The sequence below is a fragment of the Neolamprologus brichardi genome, chromosome 9 (genome assembly GCF_056152115.1).
Source record: "Neolamprologus brichardi isolate AB-2024 chromosome 9, ASM5615211v1, whole genome shotgun sequence".
In the NCBI taxonomy this organism is placed as follows: Eukaryota; Metazoa; Chordata; class Actinopteri; order Cichliformes; family Cichlidae; genus Neolamprologus; species Neolamprologus brichardi.
In genome coordinates, this window is record NC_142112.1 from 6,147,833 (window position 1) to 6,170,730 (window position 22,898).

General features: G+C 39.4%; 1 protein-coding gene across 1 annotated transcript in view; it reads right to left on the reverse strand.

The window, feature by feature from the left end:
• Nucleotides 1–971: 971 nt before the first annotated feature.
• The window catches only part of cubn (cubilin (intrinsic factor-cobalamin receptor)), an 84,422-nt gene continuing 62,495 nt past the window's right edge, over nt 972–22,898 (reverse strand). The window contains exons 50-67 of the mRNA XM_087845859.1: nt 19,337–19,540; nt 18,416–18,565; nt 18,158–18,279; nt 16,836–17,061; nt 16,252–16,439; nt 14,550–14,706; nt 12,918–13,067; nt 11,235–11,420; nt 10,665–10,794; nt 10,093–10,310; nt 7,487–7,686; nt 6,967–7,129; nt 5,964–6,172; nt 4,002–4,146; nt 3,640–3,821; nt 3,083–3,248; nt 2,600–2,835; nt 972–1,174 (exon numbers count right to left, since the gene is read on the reverse strand). Coding sequence (XP_087701985.1) covers nt 1,067–1,174; nt 2,600–2,835; nt 3,083–3,248; nt 3,640–3,821; nt 4,002–4,146; nt 5,964–6,172; nt 6,967–7,129; nt 7,487–7,686; nt 10,093–10,310; nt 10,665–10,794; nt 11,235–11,420; nt 12,918–13,067; nt 14,550–14,706; nt 16,252–16,439; nt 16,836–17,061; nt 18,158–18,279; nt 18,416–18,565; nt 19,337–19,540 — 3,140 coding nt within the window. The 3' untranslated portion in view covers nt 972–1,066. The remainder of the gene's footprint in view (nt 1,175–2,599; nt 2,836–3,082; nt 3,249–3,639; nt 3,822–4,001; nt 4,147–5,963; nt 6,173–6,966; nt 7,130–7,486; nt 7,687–10,092; nt 10,311–10,664; nt 10,795–11,234; nt 11,421–12,917; nt 13,068–14,549; nt 14,707–16,251; nt 16,440–16,835; nt 17,062–18,157; nt 18,280–18,415; nt 18,566–19,336; nt 19,541–22,898) is intronic.

Genomic DNA, 22,898 nt, shown 5'->3' on the forward strand with positions numbered 1-22,898 from the left:
GGAGTTAGTACTAAAGATATGCACTGATTTACATTAGTTTTTATATAACAGTGAAGTGGATGCCGTTAAAACTATGTATAGATAACAAATATTATAGGATTAATGTTAACCTGCCTTCTTGACATATTTTAACTTTGTAAGAAAAAAGAAATCCAGTTCTTCCACTGCCTAACAAAACAAAAGTGACCACTTTAAAGCAAACTGACAATACAGTTTCATGGTTTTTGTGCTGCATCTTGTATGCTCGTTGCATGAACAACTTTACCCTTCTGTGCTCCTTCCTGACCTAAGAAAAAAAGTAATAGTACCATTGTTCCTTTACGAAAACTAGCAACAAACTAGGGGTGCAACGATACACAAAATTCACGGTTTGGTTAGGTTTGATACTTTGGTGTCAAGGTTGGATATTTTTTTTATACAAAAAAAATGTTCATGCTTTTTTAATTTGTCATTTATTTCAGACAATTTCTAGTTCCTCGCTTTCAGGTTTTGTTTTCTGTATGAAGAATCATTTACAGTCAAAATAAAGCTGCCTTCTTTAGTTCACTCCTTCATTGTCCATGAGTCTTGCTTTTGGGTCCTACATCCTGCCGTCCACACAGCAAACCATGACAATTTGTCTGGAGTTGCCTCACAGGGTAATGATGATCATGAGATCAGCCCAAAACTGTGCCATTATGGACTGAAATGTTGAAATGCTTGCAAGATCCCTCTTCTCAAAGGGGCACATGCACAGGCCTGTCTTAAGTTTTCCAATAGAGAACCAATAAAACAAATATAATACACAAAGTCATTATTAATGTTTAAAGTGTGTTGATTGGATTGACACCTTTATTTGTCACCATGTCAAAAATAAGTGTGGTTTGTGACATCGAACTCATCAGCAGGTGAGTGAGGGTGATGCAGCAGCATTCTGCTTTACAAGCAGCACCTGATATAAAAATGACCGAGCACACTGTTGCATTTCTTGAATTATACATTTATTATAACACGGCATTATAACATAGCTTTAGTAATGGTGTATGTGTGAGGGAGAGAGACAGAGATGAAGAAAGAGAGCATCCTCTCAGCTGGTCCAGGTGAGTCTGAATCCTGAAGGTAGGGTGGAGTACTGGCCTTGGAAAACAACGTAGACTTGGTGGGCAGTGGCTGTGAATGGAGCAATGTTGGTTTCCTGAACAAGTAACACAGAAATAGAAGAAATTTACATTTTTATACTGAAACTATCAACAGTGACTCACTCTAAATAGCTAAGAAACAGGAAAAAAACAACACATTACCAATCATAGTTCCCAAAGTACAATGTCTGTGCTTTATTCTGACAAAGAATTCAAAGAAAACATTATATCTATATGGAAATGAACACAATAGAACTCTAAATACTGAAGAAAACATCTGCATGAAATGGGAAATGGATCTGTCAAATTATATATTATTTTTGCATGACACCATAATCTATTGCAAAATGAATAGGTAAATAAGTACACTAATTACCTTATACTGCACACTCAATCTGAACCTTTTGTTATTTTAATTTTATAAACAGTACAGCTGCACAATGACTGTAACTAGCAAAACCACCTAAATATGAGACATTAGCTCAGTTTTGTGATTGTTAATATTCAAACTGTCAGAGTTAAAGAGGGAACGGCTGCAATCACAGCATTTTTTTTCAGCTGGTGAAAGATGGACTTTCAAAACGTGTTACTTTGGTGCAACACCAGGGGCGCTGCTCTTGCGGCGACCAGCAGGTTGTCTCTGTCTGTCAGTGTTTTAACTTATTTTTGTATCTAGTGCTATTATCATAGTTAATAACACTAAACCAGTGTTGTTGCCATTGCACATTGCACTTTTTTGATGAAAAATCTAGGTTGTTTTCTCAGGCTTATATTATATTATATTATTTTGGTGAGTGTATGTGATGTGTTGGTTGTCTGTTTGTTTGTTTGTACGGACATTCTGCAAATCAATTTCCCGTTAGGGACAATAAAGTTACCATTGACATGTTTTTGGGGTTTGAAAGTCACAGAGACACAGTGTTTTGAGAATGTGTATCTTATTTGTTTGACACTGTTATCCTGGTGCTTGCTGTTTTTTGGAATTTTGATAAATTTGTGATCTGGACAATATTAGCCATAATAAAGAATAAAGTCTCAGTCTGGGTCCTATCACCCTGCATTTCATGACAGAATGATACAACCACATGATGGACCCAGTAAGTGGAGTGTTCAGTTATGAGGACTTTTTTACCCCAAGTAATCAATTTATAGCTTTTTCTGTTACAGATGTATTAAAACTACATTACCATTGAAAAACGTATGCTTAATAGTTTATTTCTACATTGTTAATACCCTGACCAGACTCACCTAACCTATTTTGTGAAGCCCTTATAATGCTCTTTAAATAATAGCATTATTATACCACACAGGTCCATAACAAAGACAACACCAGACACTAGATGTCAGAGGTTTGAATAGATAATGATCACTCGTACCTAATCTGGAACGCTAAGTCCGTAAAATCTTTCTGACATACGCAATGCAGTAAAATGTATAAAAACCATATTATGTCAAGATTACAATAATGCTCTTTAACATACCGCACCACAGTAAGGTCCAACAAACTGTGAAGAGGTATCTGGGCCATCGTACAACTTCAAGAAGTTGTTCTGACAATCTCCAGGATCATCAATACTGATCTGGTTAAAGGTAATGGTCACAACACGGCCTCTTGGTGCCATGATGCTCCATTCACAATGGGTGTTATTGGGATAGGTTCCAGGGTAGTTTGGACTTGCGAATGAGCCTTGGTCTCCAAATAGAGTGCCACCACAACCTAGTTAAAAAAACAAAGACAGGATGAACAGAGTGACTACTACTAAAAATATCTTATAGTTCCTAAATAGAGCAGGATTTAAAACTCTAAATACGTGTTGACTTAAAAGCTTAAAGGAGGGATGTCAAATGTATGAAAGAGTGAAAGTAATAGTAAAAAATCCTGTTTAGTTGGTTATACCAACAAGAAAAAATGACTTGATATTTTATAGGAACTGGTTAAAAATGATATTTTATTCAGTTCAGACCGTGAGGGGAGGATGTCCATGTGGCATCAAAGCCATCACGAGAATGCGAAAAGTCACTTTTGAAGCGTAAGTAGAGTTGGTTGGATTGTGGGAAGACAGGGCTGGGCAGAGTGCTTCCACAGAACTTGCCAATCAGTGGTGAGTCTGCTGTACTGCCGTTACGGATCTGAGAGAGGAAAATCATGGAAACGAGGATAAAACATATCACACACAGAATACGGTATCCAAAAGACATTTGCACTGAGTCTGACACTTCTGTAATATATGAAGGAATGAAGGAAATCATTGGAACAGCATGTTAGAATAGAGTAGAATAGAATAGAATAGAAACTGTGCACCTCACACCCCCTTTCTTCTCCTTCTCCTCTTGCACTGAGTAGGAGATGCTCTGTATCTCATTGTACATCCGATAGTGACAATAAAGGCATTCTTTTCTATTCTGTTCTATTCTATTCTTTTCTGTTCTATTCTGTTCTATTCTAAATGACACATGCAAGCATACACACACATACACACACACAGTGTCTGTGTCTCTGCATTAACATTGCTTGGTTTACCTCCAAATAGTCAAACTGACAGTTGCTATGGCTTTCCACATCAAAATTGTTAAAAAAGAAAGAGATGTAGTTGTTCTGTGGTGCCTTTAGGATGATGGTGCAATCCATGTTGTTGGGATATATGTCAGGCCAGCCTGGACTCTTCAGGTAGCCATATTCCTGCTCATATGTTCGGCTACAGCCTGAAAAACACAGAAACTATAGTTAGAGCACTTATCAGAAACCAGATACAATTAGTATCACTTTAATACGTATGGATGATGCAGACAAGCAAGTACACTTTTTAAAGTCATTTGAATTTTATTAATAATAAAAAGGCATGATTTGAAGAGGGTATTTTGGGTCTATTTCTCCTTCCTTACTGGCAATTTGAAAAGTGAAGCTGAGGCCATTTCCTGTCACAAAGGTGTCGGATTTGAACTGCACATGCATTGTTCTGCCATAACTGTAAAAGTCTGGTAGATGACCATCTGATGGACAGAGCTTATGAGACTGCCCATAGTCTCCCTGAAAAACACAAGAATCTTATTAGAATGATACTAACGCCATACGTCTACATATTGGTACCGTAAGGCGGTTTCATACTGAACATGATCAAAGACACTCTGATGAAACCTTTTAGTTTTGGTTAATATAAAAGTTCACACATTTCCCAAAATACATCAAAAGCTTAAAAGTGAGAGTTTTATGAATGTGTTACTATGGAGTAATTTTGGGTTGTTACACTGTATCCCAATCTGTACTTGCACTGAGGTTTAGGGATCTACAAACAATTGTATAAATAGTTTAATGTATTTCAATTATTATTTTCCACATGATCTATGCCTCTCTGCATTTGACTTTTGGTAGACAAAAACTATGACGATAAAATGTGGTCACAATTCCTCTTTTCTCAGACTGGCTTCCTGACCACTCAGTGCTTCGCAGCCTGGTCATCTGTGATTCTGTTCAGGTGGCACCAACTTTACTCAAGTAAAAGTCCTACATGATAGACATAGCAATAGCATAGCATACCAATAGAAATAGTTTTGAGTAGGGATGGGTACCGGTATCCGGTGCCATGATAGCACCAGTTCTGACATAAACAGTAGTAACCAGACCGAAAAGCAGCGCACATTTCGGTGCTTTATTTTCCTGAGATGTCTGACACTTTGAATTCTAGTCAATCATTTTACGTTTCCGAGGATAGTAGGCGGGTCCAGGTACGTACGTTCTTTTAGAGCAGAGCTACAGATTAAAAACGCCCAAGGCGAAGCGGTCAAAAATCTGGCTGTACTTCACAGCAAAAGATGCAAACTCAGCAGCTGCAACAAGTGCTTTAAGCTGATACTGTGATACTGTCAAAAGAGGTAACACCTCAAATCTGATGAAACACCTGGCAACGCATAGCGTTTTTTTTAAAAGCCGAAAAATGCGCCGTATTTGATAGCTTGCTGCGAGACCTCACACCGAGCACATCTACTGCGGGTGTGGTGCCTGTTATCGACCCGGAGTTAGCAACATCCCCCAAGAACACGAGGAGGAGAGTCCTGGCCCCTAGCCCTGCCAGTGTAGCAGAAATGATGAGGATGATGATGGCAGCAGCAGCCGTTCTTCTCTGCGTGAGTAGCTTAATGTTGTTCGTGTGTAATTTACGTTGAGTAGGCTAACCACGTAATTACATTAATGCATGTAAGGTGAACTAGCAAACATCATCATAGCTACATGCGGCTGTCTTCTTGTTTGATGGCAGATACTCCCTTCACCCTGGACAAAAAGGCTAAAATGACCAAAGAAAAAGTGGAAAACAGTTAAACATGAGAGGTTTTTGGACAAAGTTTTTGTTTTTTCCATTGATTAAGCTGCTTCCAGCCAAGAGTGATACCATATATGCCCCATAGCTGCAGAAAAGGCTAACATTGTTATCTTTTTACAAAAAAAACCCCGAAAACAAAACAAAACAAAAAAACCACAACAAAACAGCTGAACATGAGAGGTTTTTGGACCAATTTTGTGTTCTCCATTCTTTAAGCACCGGCACCGTTTCAAAAGTACCGGTTTGGCACCGGTATCGGATAAAACCTAAACGATACCCATCCCTAGTTTTGATAATGTGTGCTGTCAGAGCCACCTTCTTATTAGTGCACCTCCTTTTCACTGCATATTCAGTTTTACAAGAGTTCATCTAATGCAAGTGACATTTAATAATTTCAATTTTTAAAAAGGGAAAAAAATTGGAGTAACTTCATCTTAAAGTTCTACAAAATGATAAGAGTGATAGTTGCTTAGGAGGTCCAGTCACCACCTTAGTATTAACGACACAGCACGTCTCTGTCTGTACTCACCATAGGCCAGTCTTTCAACTCTAGATAGTTTGTAGAGCAGCTCTGGTCAGGCTGGAGGACAAAGGTCTGGATGGACATTTTGATGGTTTCTAGGGCTGGAGCATCCAGGATCCACCGACAGGAGGTGTAAGGAGGATATTCATTAGGGAAAAAGGGTGACGTCGCGGTCTGGACAACAGATGTGGCATTCAGTGTCCCTCCACAAATTACTGAGGAAAGACAGACACAATTAGAAACAAAAACCCTCCAAAAATAGCCAGACTTATTCTGTAACAGTAGAAGAGCCATTCTCTAAAACATACAATATAGTCTGGAGTTTGTTTTTTGTGTGAACAATGAGCGACAATAGCACCGTGCAGATGGTAGTAGTTTAAAGGAAGAGGCAAGTGGATGCGTCACATCACTCACAATGTTAATTGCCTTGCTCCACACACAGTGCTAATGCAAATCCCAACAACTTCTTGGCTAGTGTTACTGCCTTTCTAATTGGTGTGTTCTGTGCCACAGAAGTCTTTCCAAAGCAACAAATAATACAGAAGCCAACACATTTTACACAAAAAACATATTATTTGTTGTGTTTTGCTGCCCAAGAATTAGTTTTTCACTTGAAGATGATGAAAAAAGATTTCATGACCTGCAATGTGAGTTCAACTGGGCTGAAGTCTTTTGGCCTGAAGGTCTAGCTGACATTATTTGCCAGATATTTTATGAAAATCTAAAAACCAACACGATCGTACGCTCACGTCTTCAACCCAGCTGTGTCGGTGGCATAACAAAATGTAACAAATCACATTTTTTGTAACCTAGAATCGATGTATAGCTGCATGTATGTAAGGACCTGAGAGCCGCATCCATTGAAGATTGTGATGGATAAAAAAAAAGTGTCTCAGCCTCTCAGCCACCAGACACAATGCCAAATAAAAAAGAGGGCAAAATATTGTCTCATGTCTCTTCATGTGAAAATATGACTTTGAATGCAATGCAGTATCAAAATGTTTCTTACATGGTACTTCTCTGTAGGTAGCATTGAAGCCTCGCCTCTGCACCGAGCCATCAGTGACAAAGTGAACAGTCAAAAAGTTTCCACTTGATATGAAGGAAGCAGGGACAGAGGTTCCACAAAATGTCCCAACCAAAGGGAAGTTCATGTTGTCACCGTCATAAACCTGAGAGAGATACAAATATTAATACAAGCTTGGCGGAAATACCAGATAATAGCAAGTTCATTTGGTCATAGTAGGGGGTCATATGATTGTTGGGGTTTTCTCTGTATCTATGAAGCGCCTTGAGGCGACTTTTGTTGTGATTTGGCGCTATATAAATAAAATTGAATTGAATTGAAATTGAATTGAAGTAGTAGGGTCAGTGTATGTGGCCACAAGTGGAGTCAATTGATCCACTTGTGGCCAGATGTACTGACACACTGTGCCAGTGTAAACTGGGTTTTAGTATAAAAATAGTACTGTTGATATTTGAACTTGAAAATTTTCAATGAATTAAATATCTGCCCTCAGTATACTTACTCTGACATAGTCATAGCGGCAGGTAGTGGAAGTCTCAAGTTCAAAGGAGTCAAAGGTCAGATTGACTGCCTTGTTGACAGGCATCTCAATGGTCCACAGGCAGTTCATCCGTGGTTCATAGACACCATCTAGATTTGGATCTGGTGAACCAAACATGCCCATGGGCATGGAAAGGTATCCACCACATCCCTGTGCTGGACCTGCAAGTAATTTAAGCATGTCCACTTGTTTATTCTGGATAAAACAGCAACAATAGAACTTGTCCAAAGTCTGGAAAGTTCAAACTAGTAATGTAAAAATAGATAATACTGCCTAGATAGTACTTGTAACAGTTGCTGCTGGGTACCCAGTCAGAATTCAAGACAGACTAATGTTATTGTTTTAGTTATCACCAACAAAATGCATACAGTAATTGTACCTTAAATCAATTCCTACAAAGAGTGGACACATGCCCAGAAAGCACAAAAAACACCAACAACACACAATGCAAATCAAGAAACTGCTCAAGTTTACAAGTACATAAAATCTAAACATTCACTGTCCCTTTTCACTCAGTTGCACCGAAGTCAAATATTCAGTCTTTAAGAGAAGGTTGTTTACAGAAATCGTCAGTGTATGAGAATGAAGAGTCATTATCAGCCAGTTTTCATTCAAATTTACTCAGTGATCACGTACTTCAGGGGATCTTTGGAAACTAGCCTGGACTGCTATTCAGGTGTTACCTCACATTTCAAGCAAGGTGAACAGCTGAGCTGATGATCTGTGGATTTCTGGGTATGTTGTGTGGTGGGTGAAAGTCTGTCTCTTAGTGAGAGAATCCTCTTCCCCTTTACATTGTATTTGACTGTCACCATTCTTTGACCCAAGGTGGGTTTGGTCCATGGATGGATACAACTGATGTCAAATTTTGGCTCCATGATCTAAAGCCTTAGGAAAACTGAGACTAGGCTTCCCTTTTCCCTGCCTTCAGCTGTGGAAAATCCACTGCAGCCTCAGATTTGTTTTTATTTGACAGGTGTGACCTAATGTAGTGGATTGTGGCCACAGTCGCCCGCCACAATCAGATGCTTGGTGGATGAATCCCTAGCTTCTCCAGACTAGGGTTAATGTCTTCTGTTGGGCAAGAGACTGAACCCTCACGTGGCCCTGATGCATTCATCGTGAATATGTATGTGAATGTTAGGGAAAGCTTAGCATACAGTGTTGTATGAATCTGTGTGACTGAGTGAATGAGACTTGTAGCAGGAAGCACTTCGATTGCTCAACCCGAGTACAAGGGTACTATATAGTAAGTACTAGAGCTGGGCAATAGAACGATAACGATGTGTATTGCAAAATAACTTTTTCTCAATAGAAAAATTAAACTATTGCGATAGACCTCACCGCTCTTGTCCTCTTAGAAAAAGAAAAAAAAGAACAGCCAATCCAAATTAACTAGCGCAGAGCCGAACCAATCACAGCCGCAGCGTCACGTCACGTGACTTGTTACGTATAGCACAAGTGCCAAGCCGCACATGTGTATTTGTTTGGGAAGCAGCCAGCTGCCGTGCCGCCTGGGTAATGGAGGAAATGAGTGTGGCGACTAGAGAAAAATCAACCGAGAGCGTGACCGAAGGTTACCGAAGAGAACAGAGATGATGGTTCCAATGCCGGAGAGATTGTCGAACGGAAGAGCCAGAGAAGTTCCGTAGTGTGAAGATATTTCAGCTATTTCAAGTCTGACAAAAACAGAGTAGCGCGCACTGTAAATGTGCCGAAAGCAAGTCTGGAAATACAATAAAGCGGTGCATGCTCAATCTCTGACTGGAAGCGCTAATTCGTCATTCAGCTTTTGTCAGACTAAAGTAACTGTTAAAACTGTTTGAAAAGCTAAGCTATACAACAAGGAGATATTGAGAATTTCCCTTTAGTTCTCAGTTTATTTGATATTGACAAAAGTTAGTCAATTTTGTCTGTTCTTCTGTAAAACAAACTAAGATTTATTTTTAGAATTAATATTTTGTTTCTAAGTGGAATTAACAATTTAGTCTGTTTAGTTTGTTCTATTTTGAAACTTAAACGCTTTAGCGGCTGCCTTTTGTGTAGTTTGCAATATTTGCCTTTATTTATCTGAAAAAGTCTCATGTTTCTTAAGTACATCTACCCTGTTGAACTTATTATGGGAAATAAATATTTAAATCAAAACAAGCTGCTGATTATTTCACATTTTACTTGTGAGCAACGGCACATTTAAATCTTACAAATATAGTTATTTGGCTTATATCGTGATATATATCGTTATGAAATGAAAAAAACATATTGTGATATTAAAAAATTTTATATCGCCCAGCTCTAGTAAGTACCAGCCCTTTTACCATCTTGAAGTGCAGTCTTGTACCCCAAAGTTGGGGTTCCTATCAGCTCCAGCCATTTTTCCTTTACTTCACTTTTTAAATGAGTCTTTCTATCCACACACTCAGCTGAACAATTTTTTTTCTGAATAAGCTCTAGAGACTGAATGTCCCAGGAGATCACCAGTTGTGTGGTGCAAGTGCATAGTTTTATGAATAAGTGGCGTTCACTTGTTCTTAAAATTAAAAAACAACAACACAGTAATTACCACCTACCGAGCGTTTGACTGTAAGTAGCTCTCCAACCAATCCCACTCACTGAGTTATCTGTTCTGAAGACAATGAATAGCTGATTTGTGGAGGAACGGAGATTGGGTGGGAGCACTGTGCCACAGAATTTCCCCAGCAAGGGTGACAGAGTGTCGGGTCCGTCATAAACGGCCACAGAGTCAAACTGACAGGAAGAAGATGCCTCCAGATGAAAGGTGTTAAACCTGCGGAAAAGAAACATTTCTTAAAGCCCAGAGTACAAGAGCACCAGTTTGTCCGGTTATCAGATGAAACCAGCTCAAGTCCTATGTATCCAAGCTTTGCTTGTTCCCATTGTTGTGTGAAGGAGGTTCCACAGAAATATGTGGGAAAAATGTTTAGAGTTGTTCTAGTTTTAAGACAATGCACTGATGTCGTGTAATTTTTTAAGTAATCTTTTTAAAAAGTCAAAGCTAACTGAAAAACAACAAGATTTGGTTCTGTTTATAAAACAATAAAATACTTTGTGAACAATATCAGGTCATTTGTGAAGTACTGCAGTCAGGTTAGAGCAGCCAGTGAAGTCGGTGTAGTCTTACTTAAGATCTACTACTCTGTTTGCTTGGACCCGTATGTGGTAGGTACAGTTGATGTTGTGGTGATAGTTGGTCATGGACAGCCCCGGACTGCTCACTGTACCCGCGGTGCTGTTAAAGAAACCACCACATGCTGCACATGCACACAAACACACACAATCACAACTTTAGATGTATGCATCTACTCCTCACACCACACCCTTTATAATAAATATACCTAATGCCAAATATAATGAAAATACAAAAAAGAAACAAACCAAAATAAAATCTGTCATTTAGTTTTTTCCCTTAAAACATTATATTGACATTGATTAATATGTATTTTACAAATTATCCTCCTTAGAGTGAAGAAGATAAATGCCAAAAAAGAAAAGTAGAAGGGATTGAAAAAGTTCGACATAGTAACTAAATGGAAAAGTGGTTCATTACATAATTATAATAATTTTAATTAAAAATACTGGACTTTATTCCAATTCATAAAATGTTCTTTGCCTTCCCATTCTTCGATTTTGTTTAAAACAAATGGTGATGGCTCATTAGGGTATAACAATAATTTGACTTTGAATTGCTTACGAATAGCTGTGTATTGTGCCATGAAGCCAGTGTCTGTAATCACAGAGTCAGAGTAGAAATGGAGCAACATGGGGCCAAAGGTGGAGAAGCTCCCTGGGATGGTGTTACCACACAAAGTAGCAATAGGAATGCCACTTGTAGCAAGACTGTAGATCTTCAGGCCATCGTACAGACAGGTAGAATGTGCTAGACAACAGAGAGAGGGGGGCAATATTCAACAAACTACTGAATCTTATTAGATATTTTGCATGCAAATGTGTTAATTGTAACTAGGGATGGGTATTGGTATCGGTTCTGACATAAACAGTAGTAACCAGACTGAAAAGCAGCGCACATTTCGATGCTTTTTTCCTCCTGAGATGTCATACACTTTGGATTCTAGCCATTTTATGTTTCCGAGGATAGTAGGCGGGCCCAGGTACGTACGTTCTTTTAGAGCAGAGCTACAGATTAAAAATGCCCAAGGCGAAGCAGTCAAAAGTCTGGCTGTACTTCACAGCAAAAGATGCAAACTCAGCAGCTGCAACAAGTGCTTTAAGCTGATACTGTGATACTGTCAAAGGAGGTAACACCTCAAATCCGATGAAACACCTGGCGACGCATAGCGTTTTTTTTAAAAGCCGAGAAATGTGCCGTATTTGATAGCTTGCTGTGAGACCTCACATCGAGCACATCTACTGCGGGTGTGGTGCCTGTTATCGGACCCGGAGTTAGCAACATCCCCCAAAAACCCGAAGAGGAGAGTCCTGGCCCCTAGCCCTGCCAGTGTAGCAGAAATGATGAGGATGATGATGGCAGCAGCAGCCGTTCTTCTCTGCGTGAGTAGCTTAATGTTGTTCGTGTGTAATTTACGTTGAGTAGGCTAACCACGTTATTACATTAATAATTAATCCAGCCAAGAGTGATAGAGTGATACCATATATGCCCTATAGCTGCAGAAAAGGCTAACATTGTTATCTCTTTACAAAAAAAACCCCCCAAAAAAAACAGCTGAACATGAGAGGTTTTTGGACCAATTTTGTGTTCTCCATTCTTTAAGCACCGGCACCGTTTCAAAAGTACCGGTTTGGCACCGGTATCGGATAAAACCTAAACAATGCCCATCCCTACTCTTGGCTGGAAGCAGTGCTTAAACAATGGAAAAAACACAAACTTTGTCCAAAAACCTCTCATGTTTAACTGTTTTCCACTTTTTCTTTGGTCATTTTAGCCTTTTTGGCCAGGGTGAAGGGAGTATCGGCCATCAAACAAGAAGACAGCCGCATGTAGCTATGATGGTGTTTGCTAGTTCACCTTACATGCATTAATGTAATAACGTGGTTAGCCTACTCAACGCAAATTACACACGAACAACATTAAGCTACTCACGCAGAGAAGAACGGCTGCTGCTGCATCATCATCCTCATCATTTCTGCTACACTGGCAGGGCTAGGGGCCAGGACTCTCCTCTTCGGGTTTTTGGGGGATGTTGATAACTCCGGGTCTGATAACAGGCACCACACCCGTAGAAGGTAGTCAGCTTTAAAAAAAAACCCGCTATGCGTCGCCAGGTGTTTCATCAGATTCGAGGTGTTACCTCCTTTGCACACCTTTGTCTCACCTTAAAGCACTTGTTGCAGGCTGCTGAGTTTGCCATAATGGCACCGGATACCGGCGGTAGATATCCCTAATTGTAACACTTACCTTCAACTTGAAATGTCTGAAAGGTGATGATGACCACAGTCTTTTCTCCAGCATCTATGGTGTAGTTGCAGTTGGCTCTGGATGGGTAGTTTGCTGGATAATTTGGTGAAACCACACGGCCGCTGTCAGCTGTAAAGTTTGCACCGCATCCTAATGAAAAGAGCACAACAGACTTTCTTTGCATGCTGATAGAATGAACCATGTCACTGCAAAAAAGATCTGCCGACCAACAAGTTAAAAAAGTAAATTTTAAAAACTGAAAAAAATAGCTTTTTATCCCTAATATGACATATTGGGGGAAAGAGTGGCCTCCAGAAGACGTTTTTAAAGGACGACAACCCTGGCTAAAGCAGACCAACCAGTCTGAGAGATTGGGGTAAAAGATGACCAGGTACCCGATAGTAACTGTAAGTGTCTCTGAGCTTCTGCTTTTCTTGTGGAGAGAGAAGAACCTTCCAAAAAGACCATTTCTGCAGCACTCCCCCAATCAGGCCTTTATGGCAGAGTGGCAAGGTGGAAGCCACTTCTCAGTAAAAGGCACATGAAGGACTCTCAGACCATGAGAAGCTCCCTGGGGCAATGAAACAAAGACTCAAGTGTTTGGCCTGAATGTCAAACATCATGTCTGAAGGTAACCAAGAACGCCGCATCATCTGGCCAAAACCATCCCTACAGTGACGAATGGTGGTGGCAGAGTCATACCATGGGATGTTTTTCAGAAGCAAGAAAGATGAATGAAACAAAGTACAAAGACATCGTTGGTGAATGGTGTGGTAAGCCCCTAGCATCATAGTCAAAAAGAACTTGAAGCGGTAAATAAAGGGAAAGAAGCTTTAGCAAAGTATTTTGCAAAGGCTGTGAACATGTACATGTTATATTTTTGTTTTGTTGTTGTTGTTGTTTTTTTTGTTATTAGATGGACAATTTTGAAGTGAAAAAATTAATTTATTTTGGAATAAGGCTATAACATGACACAATTGTTCCTCTTTGTCTTATGTTCAAGAAGCTGTGAATGTAACACTGAGTAAAATACAAAACCTGTTTACAGTCTGCAAAACTGTAGAATCTGAGTATGAGAATCAAGTTTCTCAAATGTTCATGCAACTCCTACCACTTTCTTGTAAGACAACAATGAATGGCAGCTACTTGTCAGAGGAACAGACCTTGAAGAAATTACAGGGAGAATGAATGCAACCCAATAGAGCAAAATACTTTTACTTTGGAAAGTACTCTGAGACTGTGGCTTCAGGACAAGTCTCTGACTTCTTCTGACCAACGAAATCCCACAAAGTATGTGCATAGAGTGCAAAACATAATAACAAACATAAAACAATAGATGTGTGTAAAGCTTCTTGAGCAGTCATCCCCAAAGTTGGGTCACTGTTCTAAAGGCTTAACTGAGAATCTGCAACGGCTTCCAAAATGGGCAAACATGGAATTACTGGGTCTTCCCATGGAAGTTTCCAGAGATAAAATGGCATTTACATAGCAATAGTAACATTTCTCTACCTTCATATTAGAAAAGATTAATTCTAAACTTATTTAGAAGAGGAAAATTCACCAAAGTGTGTGATATAATAGCCATTACAGCAAAGCTTTAACATGAAATTGTACTGGCCGTCTGGTTCTTACTGGTGTTGAAGGAGGCTGAGAAACCTTTGCCAGGGGCTCCAGTGGACTGGAATCGGCTCGTGATGATGTTATTTGGAGCAACTATGGACCCTGGAGCCACAGAGCCACAGCCTGTAGACAGCAGAGCCTCACTAATTTGACGGTGACCTGACCACACCTGCAGAAACATGCACAGTTTTAATCAGGTCCTGTTATGATACCATTCTGCAGCCACTTTTATTTGAAAACAAAAAGGTTATTGGGAAAAAAAATCAAAGCGAATGTTCTAATTTCTGCAGTCAAAGGTCAGAAAGCAAATATACTTGATTAAAAAAGAAGGAGAAAGAAGCTAAAAAATGTTTTGTTTTTTAAAACATACTACTAATTTGCTGCAGGATGACTTACAAAATAATGTTGGGTCTACACATAACTGCAGATATAGCCTAGATAGCCTATTTTCATTAAATGACTGTATTCCATGCAAGAATAATGCATTCAGTGATTTATCCTTTGGCCACTAGTATACTCACTGTCTTAGACAGCGATTTGATGATTTTAATCTCATAGTCATCATAGTAATGTTGTCTAATGATTTGAAATATGTAAGTATGACACATAAGCCAAAAATAAATGAAAATGAATAGGCATCGTAGTTAGCTCTGTTAGCTCAAAGTAAGATGGATCTGAGTTTGCCTCCACCACCTGGGCAGGGCCTTTCTGTGTGGAGTTTGCATGTTATCCCCACGTCTGTGTGGGACCTCTCCAGGCCAAAGACATTCAGTTAGTGGGGTTAGGTTAATTGGTGATTCTAAGTTGCCCATCGGTGTGAATATGAGTATGAATGCTGTCATTCTTTTTGTGTTAGCACTGCATCAGACTGACACTCTCAGGGTGTTCCCTGCCTCCCACCCTATGGTAGCTGTGATAGCCACCAGTCTCCCTGTGACCCTGATAAGTGGAAAAGGATGAAGGGATAAAAATGAAAACAAGAAATCACAAATTAAAGTTGCACTGCTTCTATTCGGTCTTCTTTTCCCTGCAATAAACGACCGCTGCTGGTGGGGCTCAGAGAGCTTTCTCTGCATGCAACTGCAGGTCAAATGAAAACAAGCTAAAGTATTGCATATTTCCAGATACAAGTGTAATAGAATAAACGGAGACAAAACAGATTACGTCTTCTGGATATTAAGATTTTGTTATTTTTGTATAGTTTTCGTTTATTGAGGTTTTCTTATTAATTTTGCACTGATTATAGTAGAATAAGAGACAAAACTAAAGGAGCAGTTAAGTAATAATAATAATTTAAACAAAAAAACTAAAACAAAACAAACAAATAACCAAACAAAAACACAACCTGCCCCCCTTCCAAACTCTTACTGTAGCGCTGCAGACTTTTGATGCCCTTCTTGACACAAACCATAAGGGACTTGTGTCTGACATGGAAGTAATAATAATAATGCATATAATAATAATATTTTTATTAATATTATTACCTATACGAAGGACACATTACTCAGTGGCACCACAGTGTCCTAGTTTACATATTTGCCTAATACATGAAAGGAATAAAAATCTGCCAAAACAAAAATACGAAGATGAATATTTTTGATATGAATATGAAGAAGAAGATTCAATAGCAATTTGATTACCCCTGCCCTATTTTAAAGCTTAATTTAAAATGAAAAAAGGGGAAAAATCTACTGCAAGGTGCAAGTGCTTATACCTTGATATAGCTGCTCTCACAGGTCCCGCCGCTGTCTGGAATTTCAAAATCACTGCTGAAGCTCATCTCAAGGTGATTTCCCTCATGGGCAATGATTTTCCAGGTACACTCCACATTGGCTGGGAAGTTCTGGGGATAGTTTGGAGACTTGATTGTTCCTGCATCAGCATGGATCACCCCTCCACATCCTGGCAGTAAAAACAATATGTGAGTACACGAGCACAAAGTGCATGTAAGACATTAAATAACTCAGAGGTCGTCCCATAGCTCTTCTGCTTATGAATAACCATACACTGAATACTCAGGAAAATATTTGTACACAAGGCTAAAAACCAATACTGAACAGTTATGACCTTCTGACATGTTGGATATAACAAAATAATCTAACTCAGTGTTCAAAGTGACAGCATCATACTGCATCATATTGTATTTAATCCTACGTATTCAACTATGTCTTAGTTTAGCTTCACTGAATTTAACTCAGATGTGAGATCCTGATAATACAATTGGAGTAAACATGGAATAGGCAACTGCGATGTATTAAGAATATGAATAAAATGTTTAATTAGGCAGTGTAGACCCACCTGAAGAATCAGAAGACCAGGAGGCCAAAAATCCTCCTCTGGACACACTATGATCAGCCAGGAAAACTATAGCCATTTTGTTGGATCCTGACTGGATGGTTCCTGGGGAGGTGGTACCACAGTACTGACCAATAATGGGAGAACCTGGGGATCCTCCATTGAAGATAGTGAGAGAATCCCAGCCACATGTGCTGTGGGACTCCAGGTTAAAGTAGGTGAAGGTTAGCTGCAGCATGGAAGAGAAATGGATATCAAGACATTTGAAAAGTATAAGAGGCTCCTAGGTATCGTTAAACACCTCAGTCTGCACACGAAAACAGTAATCTCTACCTTGGCAGCTAAAATAAACAACAAATCAGCTGTACATTTCAGTAGTGCTATTCAGAAGTGGCTAGCTTGAAACTGAAATCAGCTGAAATCAGTAATACACAAGTGACTGCTTGGTGAGGACTGCAAGAGATCCATGCACTAGAATACAAGTTTGCTTTCGAAACTGGATTCTGCTCGGGAGAGTCAGTGTCATCTTTAACAATTTGTAGTGCAGAGGGAAACAAAGAGGAATGGCTGTAATGTGACAGGTCGCTTTCAATGCAGTGAAGCCACAAACTTCAGTTAATCGTGTTGCACCGAGTGAGCACTTCATCTTGGACAATAAATTAACGTCTTGTACAATCTTAACTTAAATACCTCATAGTACTGTATCACCCTGGTAGATTTGGGAGACAGACACCCTCTCTGCTTTTGAGATTACACTTAAAACTTTCCTTGTTGATAAAGCATATAGTTAGGGCTGGATCAGTTGAGTTTTGCTACAATAGACTTAGGTTGCTGGGACTTCCCATGATGCACTGAGCGCTTCTCTTTCTCTCACCCCTTCTCACCCAGCATGTGTTTGTACACCTCTGTGCATTTAATATGATTATTAATCAGTCCCTGGCTCTCTTTCACTGCATATTTTTCTCCTGTCTTACGCCCCTCCCTGAGCCTGGTTCTGCTGGAGGTTTCTTCCTGTTAAAAGGGAGTTTTTTCTTTCCACTGTCGCCAAAGTGCTGCTCATAGGAGCTCATATGATTGTTGGGTTTTTCTCTGTATGTATTATTGTAGGGTCTACCTTACAATATAAAGCGCCTTGAGGCGACTGTTGTTGTGATTTGGCGCTGTATGAATAACATTCAACTGAACTGAATTAAAGACTTCAGTATCACAAACTACAGCCATGTTACTATAAGCATCCACCACGGGCTATAAGTGCTCGCTTATAGGATGCATTCAATTGTACACTGTAGTCCACATAGTTGTAGCAAGCCATTGTGCACACTTACTGTAATAGTGTGGCCCTCTGGAGCCTCAAGCAGCCAAGCACAGCGACTGGGGCTTGGATAGAGGTTAGGGTAACCAGGACTGGCTAACACCCCTCCGTCACCTGTCTGCCAGCCTCCACATTCTAAGAGAAAAAAGAGAGAATGATGCATCAAAGGACAATGTTCATCTGCTACTTGATTGCTACATTAGCTAAATACTAGTCTCGAATTCAAAGAAATAGTGGCATAGGGTAACTAAGCTATTAGTGTGAGTCGTACCGGAAAACGAGTACTTAGCCTTGAAACCCAAGTCTCCGTTGGAGTTGTCTGACTGGAAATGGACCCAGAGTTCTGGGGTAAAGACCACAATAGGAAGTACAAGAGCTGTCTGGCCACAAAACTTGCCCAGCAGCTCTCCATTAGAGTCACCTGCAAAAGGTGAGACATTAGATTAGAAAGGACTAGACTAGATGTCATAGACTTTTTCTTCCACTCTTGAACACACAACACAGATACATTGAGTTTTTAGTTTGTTTTTTTTATCTGCTACAACAATAATAATAATATCATAATGCAAAGATTTATTTTGAAATCATAACGAAACCTGGAAACTCACAGCTGCATAATTTATTCACAAAAGAAACAAAAACTTTACTTTTGAGGCCTAATCTATTTCAAATGGCAGTAATGGTTAATTAAAAAATACATAAATAAAAATGCTCTCTTACTAAATTCTATTCGTGTTACAACCAACTAGCTGTCTGCTAAGGCTTGGATCATTTCTTATAGCAATTTGCCAGATTGACTCTTTTAATAACGGCAGCACAGTGGTGTGGTGGTTAGCACTGTTAGCACCTCACAGCTAGAAAGTAGCGAGTTCTACTCCACCGTCTGACCGGGGCCTTTCTGTGTGGAGCTTGCATGTTCTCCCTACATTTGCGTGGGTTTTCTCCGTGTACTCTGGCTTCCTCCCACAGTTTGAAGACATGCAATTAATGGGGTTAAGTGTGAATAATTGTCTGTCTCTGTGTGCTAGCCCTGTGTCAGACAGGTCCGAGGTGTACCCTGCTTCACGCCCTATGGTAGCTTGTAATAAGCTAAAGCCTCCAAGCTTATGTAATTAAAATAAAAATGCAGCTATACTTCATTGCACACATAATGTATACGTCATATTGGTCTGGTATCCTACTCAGGACTTACCTAAGCGGAACTGCAGATAGTCTGTTTCACAGGTTTGATGGTCCTCCAGGTGCAAGTCTTCTATCAACACCACAATAGAGGAGTTGATGTGCTGTGGGTTCTGAATCAGCCACTCACAGTTGAGGTTGTTGCTGTAATTGGACACCAGGTAGCCAGGAGAAGTGAAGTTTCCACCGTCAGGGTTATTCAGGATACCGCCACATTCTAGAAAAACACAGATTAAAATAGCAGCACTTCATTAAAACACAATGAAGTGTAGGTGGCTGAGACTATATCGAGTAACTGACTGACCTGTTACTGATTGGAAATGATACCTATTAATAATTATTAGTAATTAATACTAAGGTACAGACAGGACAGGCAATTGGACTCTTCAGCAATTACAAAAACATCATCCTCCAATAAGGAATAATCTTGTATGACTTTCAGCTTTCTTTGGGTTCCAAAAGTCTTTTTTGTGGTTAAAGAGGCGTGGTTACCTGCTCGTTCCTTTTATCTTTCCCGGCCTATCCATTTGCAGCTCATTACTCACCAGCTGACATACATAACACCTCCTTCCTCACTCTCATTGCAAGTCATTTGACTAGCTAAGATCTACAGTCGCTCAGGCTTCCTAATAGTAGATTATGCTTTCTGCATTTTTCAGTTGGGCCTCTTATTCTCTCTGCTCAGATCCACCGCATGTGCACATGCTCCCTGGATTTACCTGCTGGATCAAAACAGCCTGTCCTGAGATCAGATACAAACTGTGCTTTGTGTGGAAACCGAGCTAGCATTAACAAAGATCTGCTTCAGTTATCATCGTAACAGAGTTTTCTGTTACTAACCACCTTGCCCAACATGTGTGACGTAGATAAGAAGATGGAATCCAGTTTTTTTCAGAAATATCTTCACAGGAGAGCCATTGCAAACATGTATCCATAGTAATGATACAATAGAGTATGAAGTCAAAGGAGCTTGCAAAGAAAAGCGTCTGGACTTCTTTAAGTTGCTTGAAGACGTTTCACCTCTCAGCCGAGAAGCTTCTTCAGTTCTAAGGTCAAATGGTGGAGAGTCCCAGATATAAACCTAGTGGGAGTTTCCCCCCACAGAGGGACAAAAGGACCCCCTGATGATCCTCTAATCGCCTGAGCCAAGGTGTGAAACTGGGTGTGGGTCCCAATCTATGAGGTGCCGTAAGGGACATTATTACTGAAACGCTCTCACACACACTACTGAAACGCTCTCACACACACTACTGAAACGCTCTCACACACACTACTGAAACGCTCTCACACACACAACTGAAATTTTAGCTCTCACACACACTACTGAAACGCTCTCACACACACTACTGAAATTTTAGCTCTCACACACACTACTGAAACGCTCTCACACACACTACTGAAACGCTCTCACACACACAACTGAAATTTTAGCTCTCACACACACTACTGAAACGCTCTCACACACACTACTGAAATTTTAGCTCTCACACACACTACTGAAACGCTCTCACACACACTACTGAAATTTTAGCTCTCACACACACTACTGAAACGCTCTCACACACACTACTGAAACGCTCTCACACACACAACTGAAATTTTAGCTCTCACACACACTACTGAAACGCTCTCACACACACTACTGAAACGCTCTCACACACACTACTGAAACGCTCTCACACACACTACTGAAATGCTCTCACACACACTACTGAAACGCTCTCACACGCACAACTGAAATTTTAGCTCTCACACACACTACTGAAACGCTCTCACACACACTACTGAAATGCACTCACGCACTCCACTGAAACCAGAGGCATTTCCGCTGAACAGGAAGTTGTTTCCTGACAAGGAAACTGATGGAAAAAGTGGTATATTTCAAAACACTACAAGGATGTCTACTCAGCAACCTGCTAGTACAGCAGTTCACAACCTTTTTTGTGCCACGTAAACAATATAAAAATAAAAAAAAAAGATAAATACCATGAAAACCATGAATTTCAAACTCAAGCCTCAACTCTTGCGACCCGGTACCAAACGACTCACAGACCGGTACTGGTCCAGGACCTGGGGGTTGGGGACGGCTGTGCTTGTAGCCTAAGTGAAGCAGCCGCATTACTTAACAATATTTTAGCTTCCTTGAATCAAGGAATGGATTCAAGGTGCAACAGGGAATTTGGCAATTATGTCCTGTTTCCCCTAAGCTTTTTATATTGGCAACTCAGTTGTTAACACTATTAATCAAAAATTCTAACGACATACAAGGAATATCAATTTTTAATAAAGACTTCAAAATAAGTCAATTCACAGATGATACATCTATGTTTTTGAAAGATAAATACATGGTAGAGAAAACTAAAGCTTCTCGTTTATCTCTCAGTATCAAAAAATGTGAACTTCTCCCGATTCATACAAGCTCTGACTCCTCAATAGCTTTGGTTAGAGTTGAATCTAAAGTTAAATATATAGGGCTGATAATATCTAAAAAACCCAATTAGCAGAAAAGACACCAATATTTCTAACTGTATCATCGAGATGAAGAAATCACTTAGCCACTGGTTAAGCAGAGACCTCGCTTTTTTTGGCAGAAACATCCTATCTAAAGCTGAAGGCATCTCCAAATTGATTTATCCTTGTCACTCTCTATATATCTCCTCTAAAAGCATTAATAAGGCTAACACAGTTATTTTCGAATTTTTGTGGAGGAATAAAACCCATTACATATAAAGATATCAGCTTGTGAAGGAATACAATAAAGGTGGCATCAAAACTCCAGAATTAGAATTTATGGATAGCACCCTTAGAATTAAATGGTTAAAATCTTGTCTGTCACAGCCAGACTCTACTTAGCTCCACATCCTATGATCCTTGTTTAATAAAATAGTATACAGGATTAGACTTTATTTTGAAATGTGATTTTGCGGTAAATAAAATCCCCATAAAGATATCAAACTTTCCAAAACAGACTGTGCATTTTTGGGAAAATGAGATTTACCCACAACTTCTCCCCATAATTCAACCTTATGGAATAATAGGGTAATAACACTTAATCAAAAATCAATTTTCAAGAGTGACTGGTTTGAACAAAAAGATTATATTCATAACAGATTTGTTGGATGATAACGGTGTAATTCTAAGTTACCCAGACTTTTCAGAAAAATATTGTCTAAACTGTTCTCAAAGAGAATATAACAAATTTTGTGAACTGGTCCCACTGCCTCTGCTTCATTTAATTAAAATTTTTATGATATACAATAATTTCTCATCAGTGCTCCCAAATTTATTGCTAGGGCAATGTCAGCTGTTTGATAAAAATGCAATAAGAAATTTGTTAGTAGTTTCTTCAAAGACAAAAATATTTCATAGTTACAACAGAATGGTTACATTGCATGGTTCTAATTTAGTTATTTCATATACACTGGATAAAGCATACTAAAAATTTATGAAATAGCCTATTCTACCTAAAGTTAAAGAAACACACTTTTAAAAAAATTAATCCTGTGGCAGAATTTCTAAAAAAAGAGATTTGGCTTTGAGGTGGATCAGTGTTCTTTTTGTACTGATGAAAATGA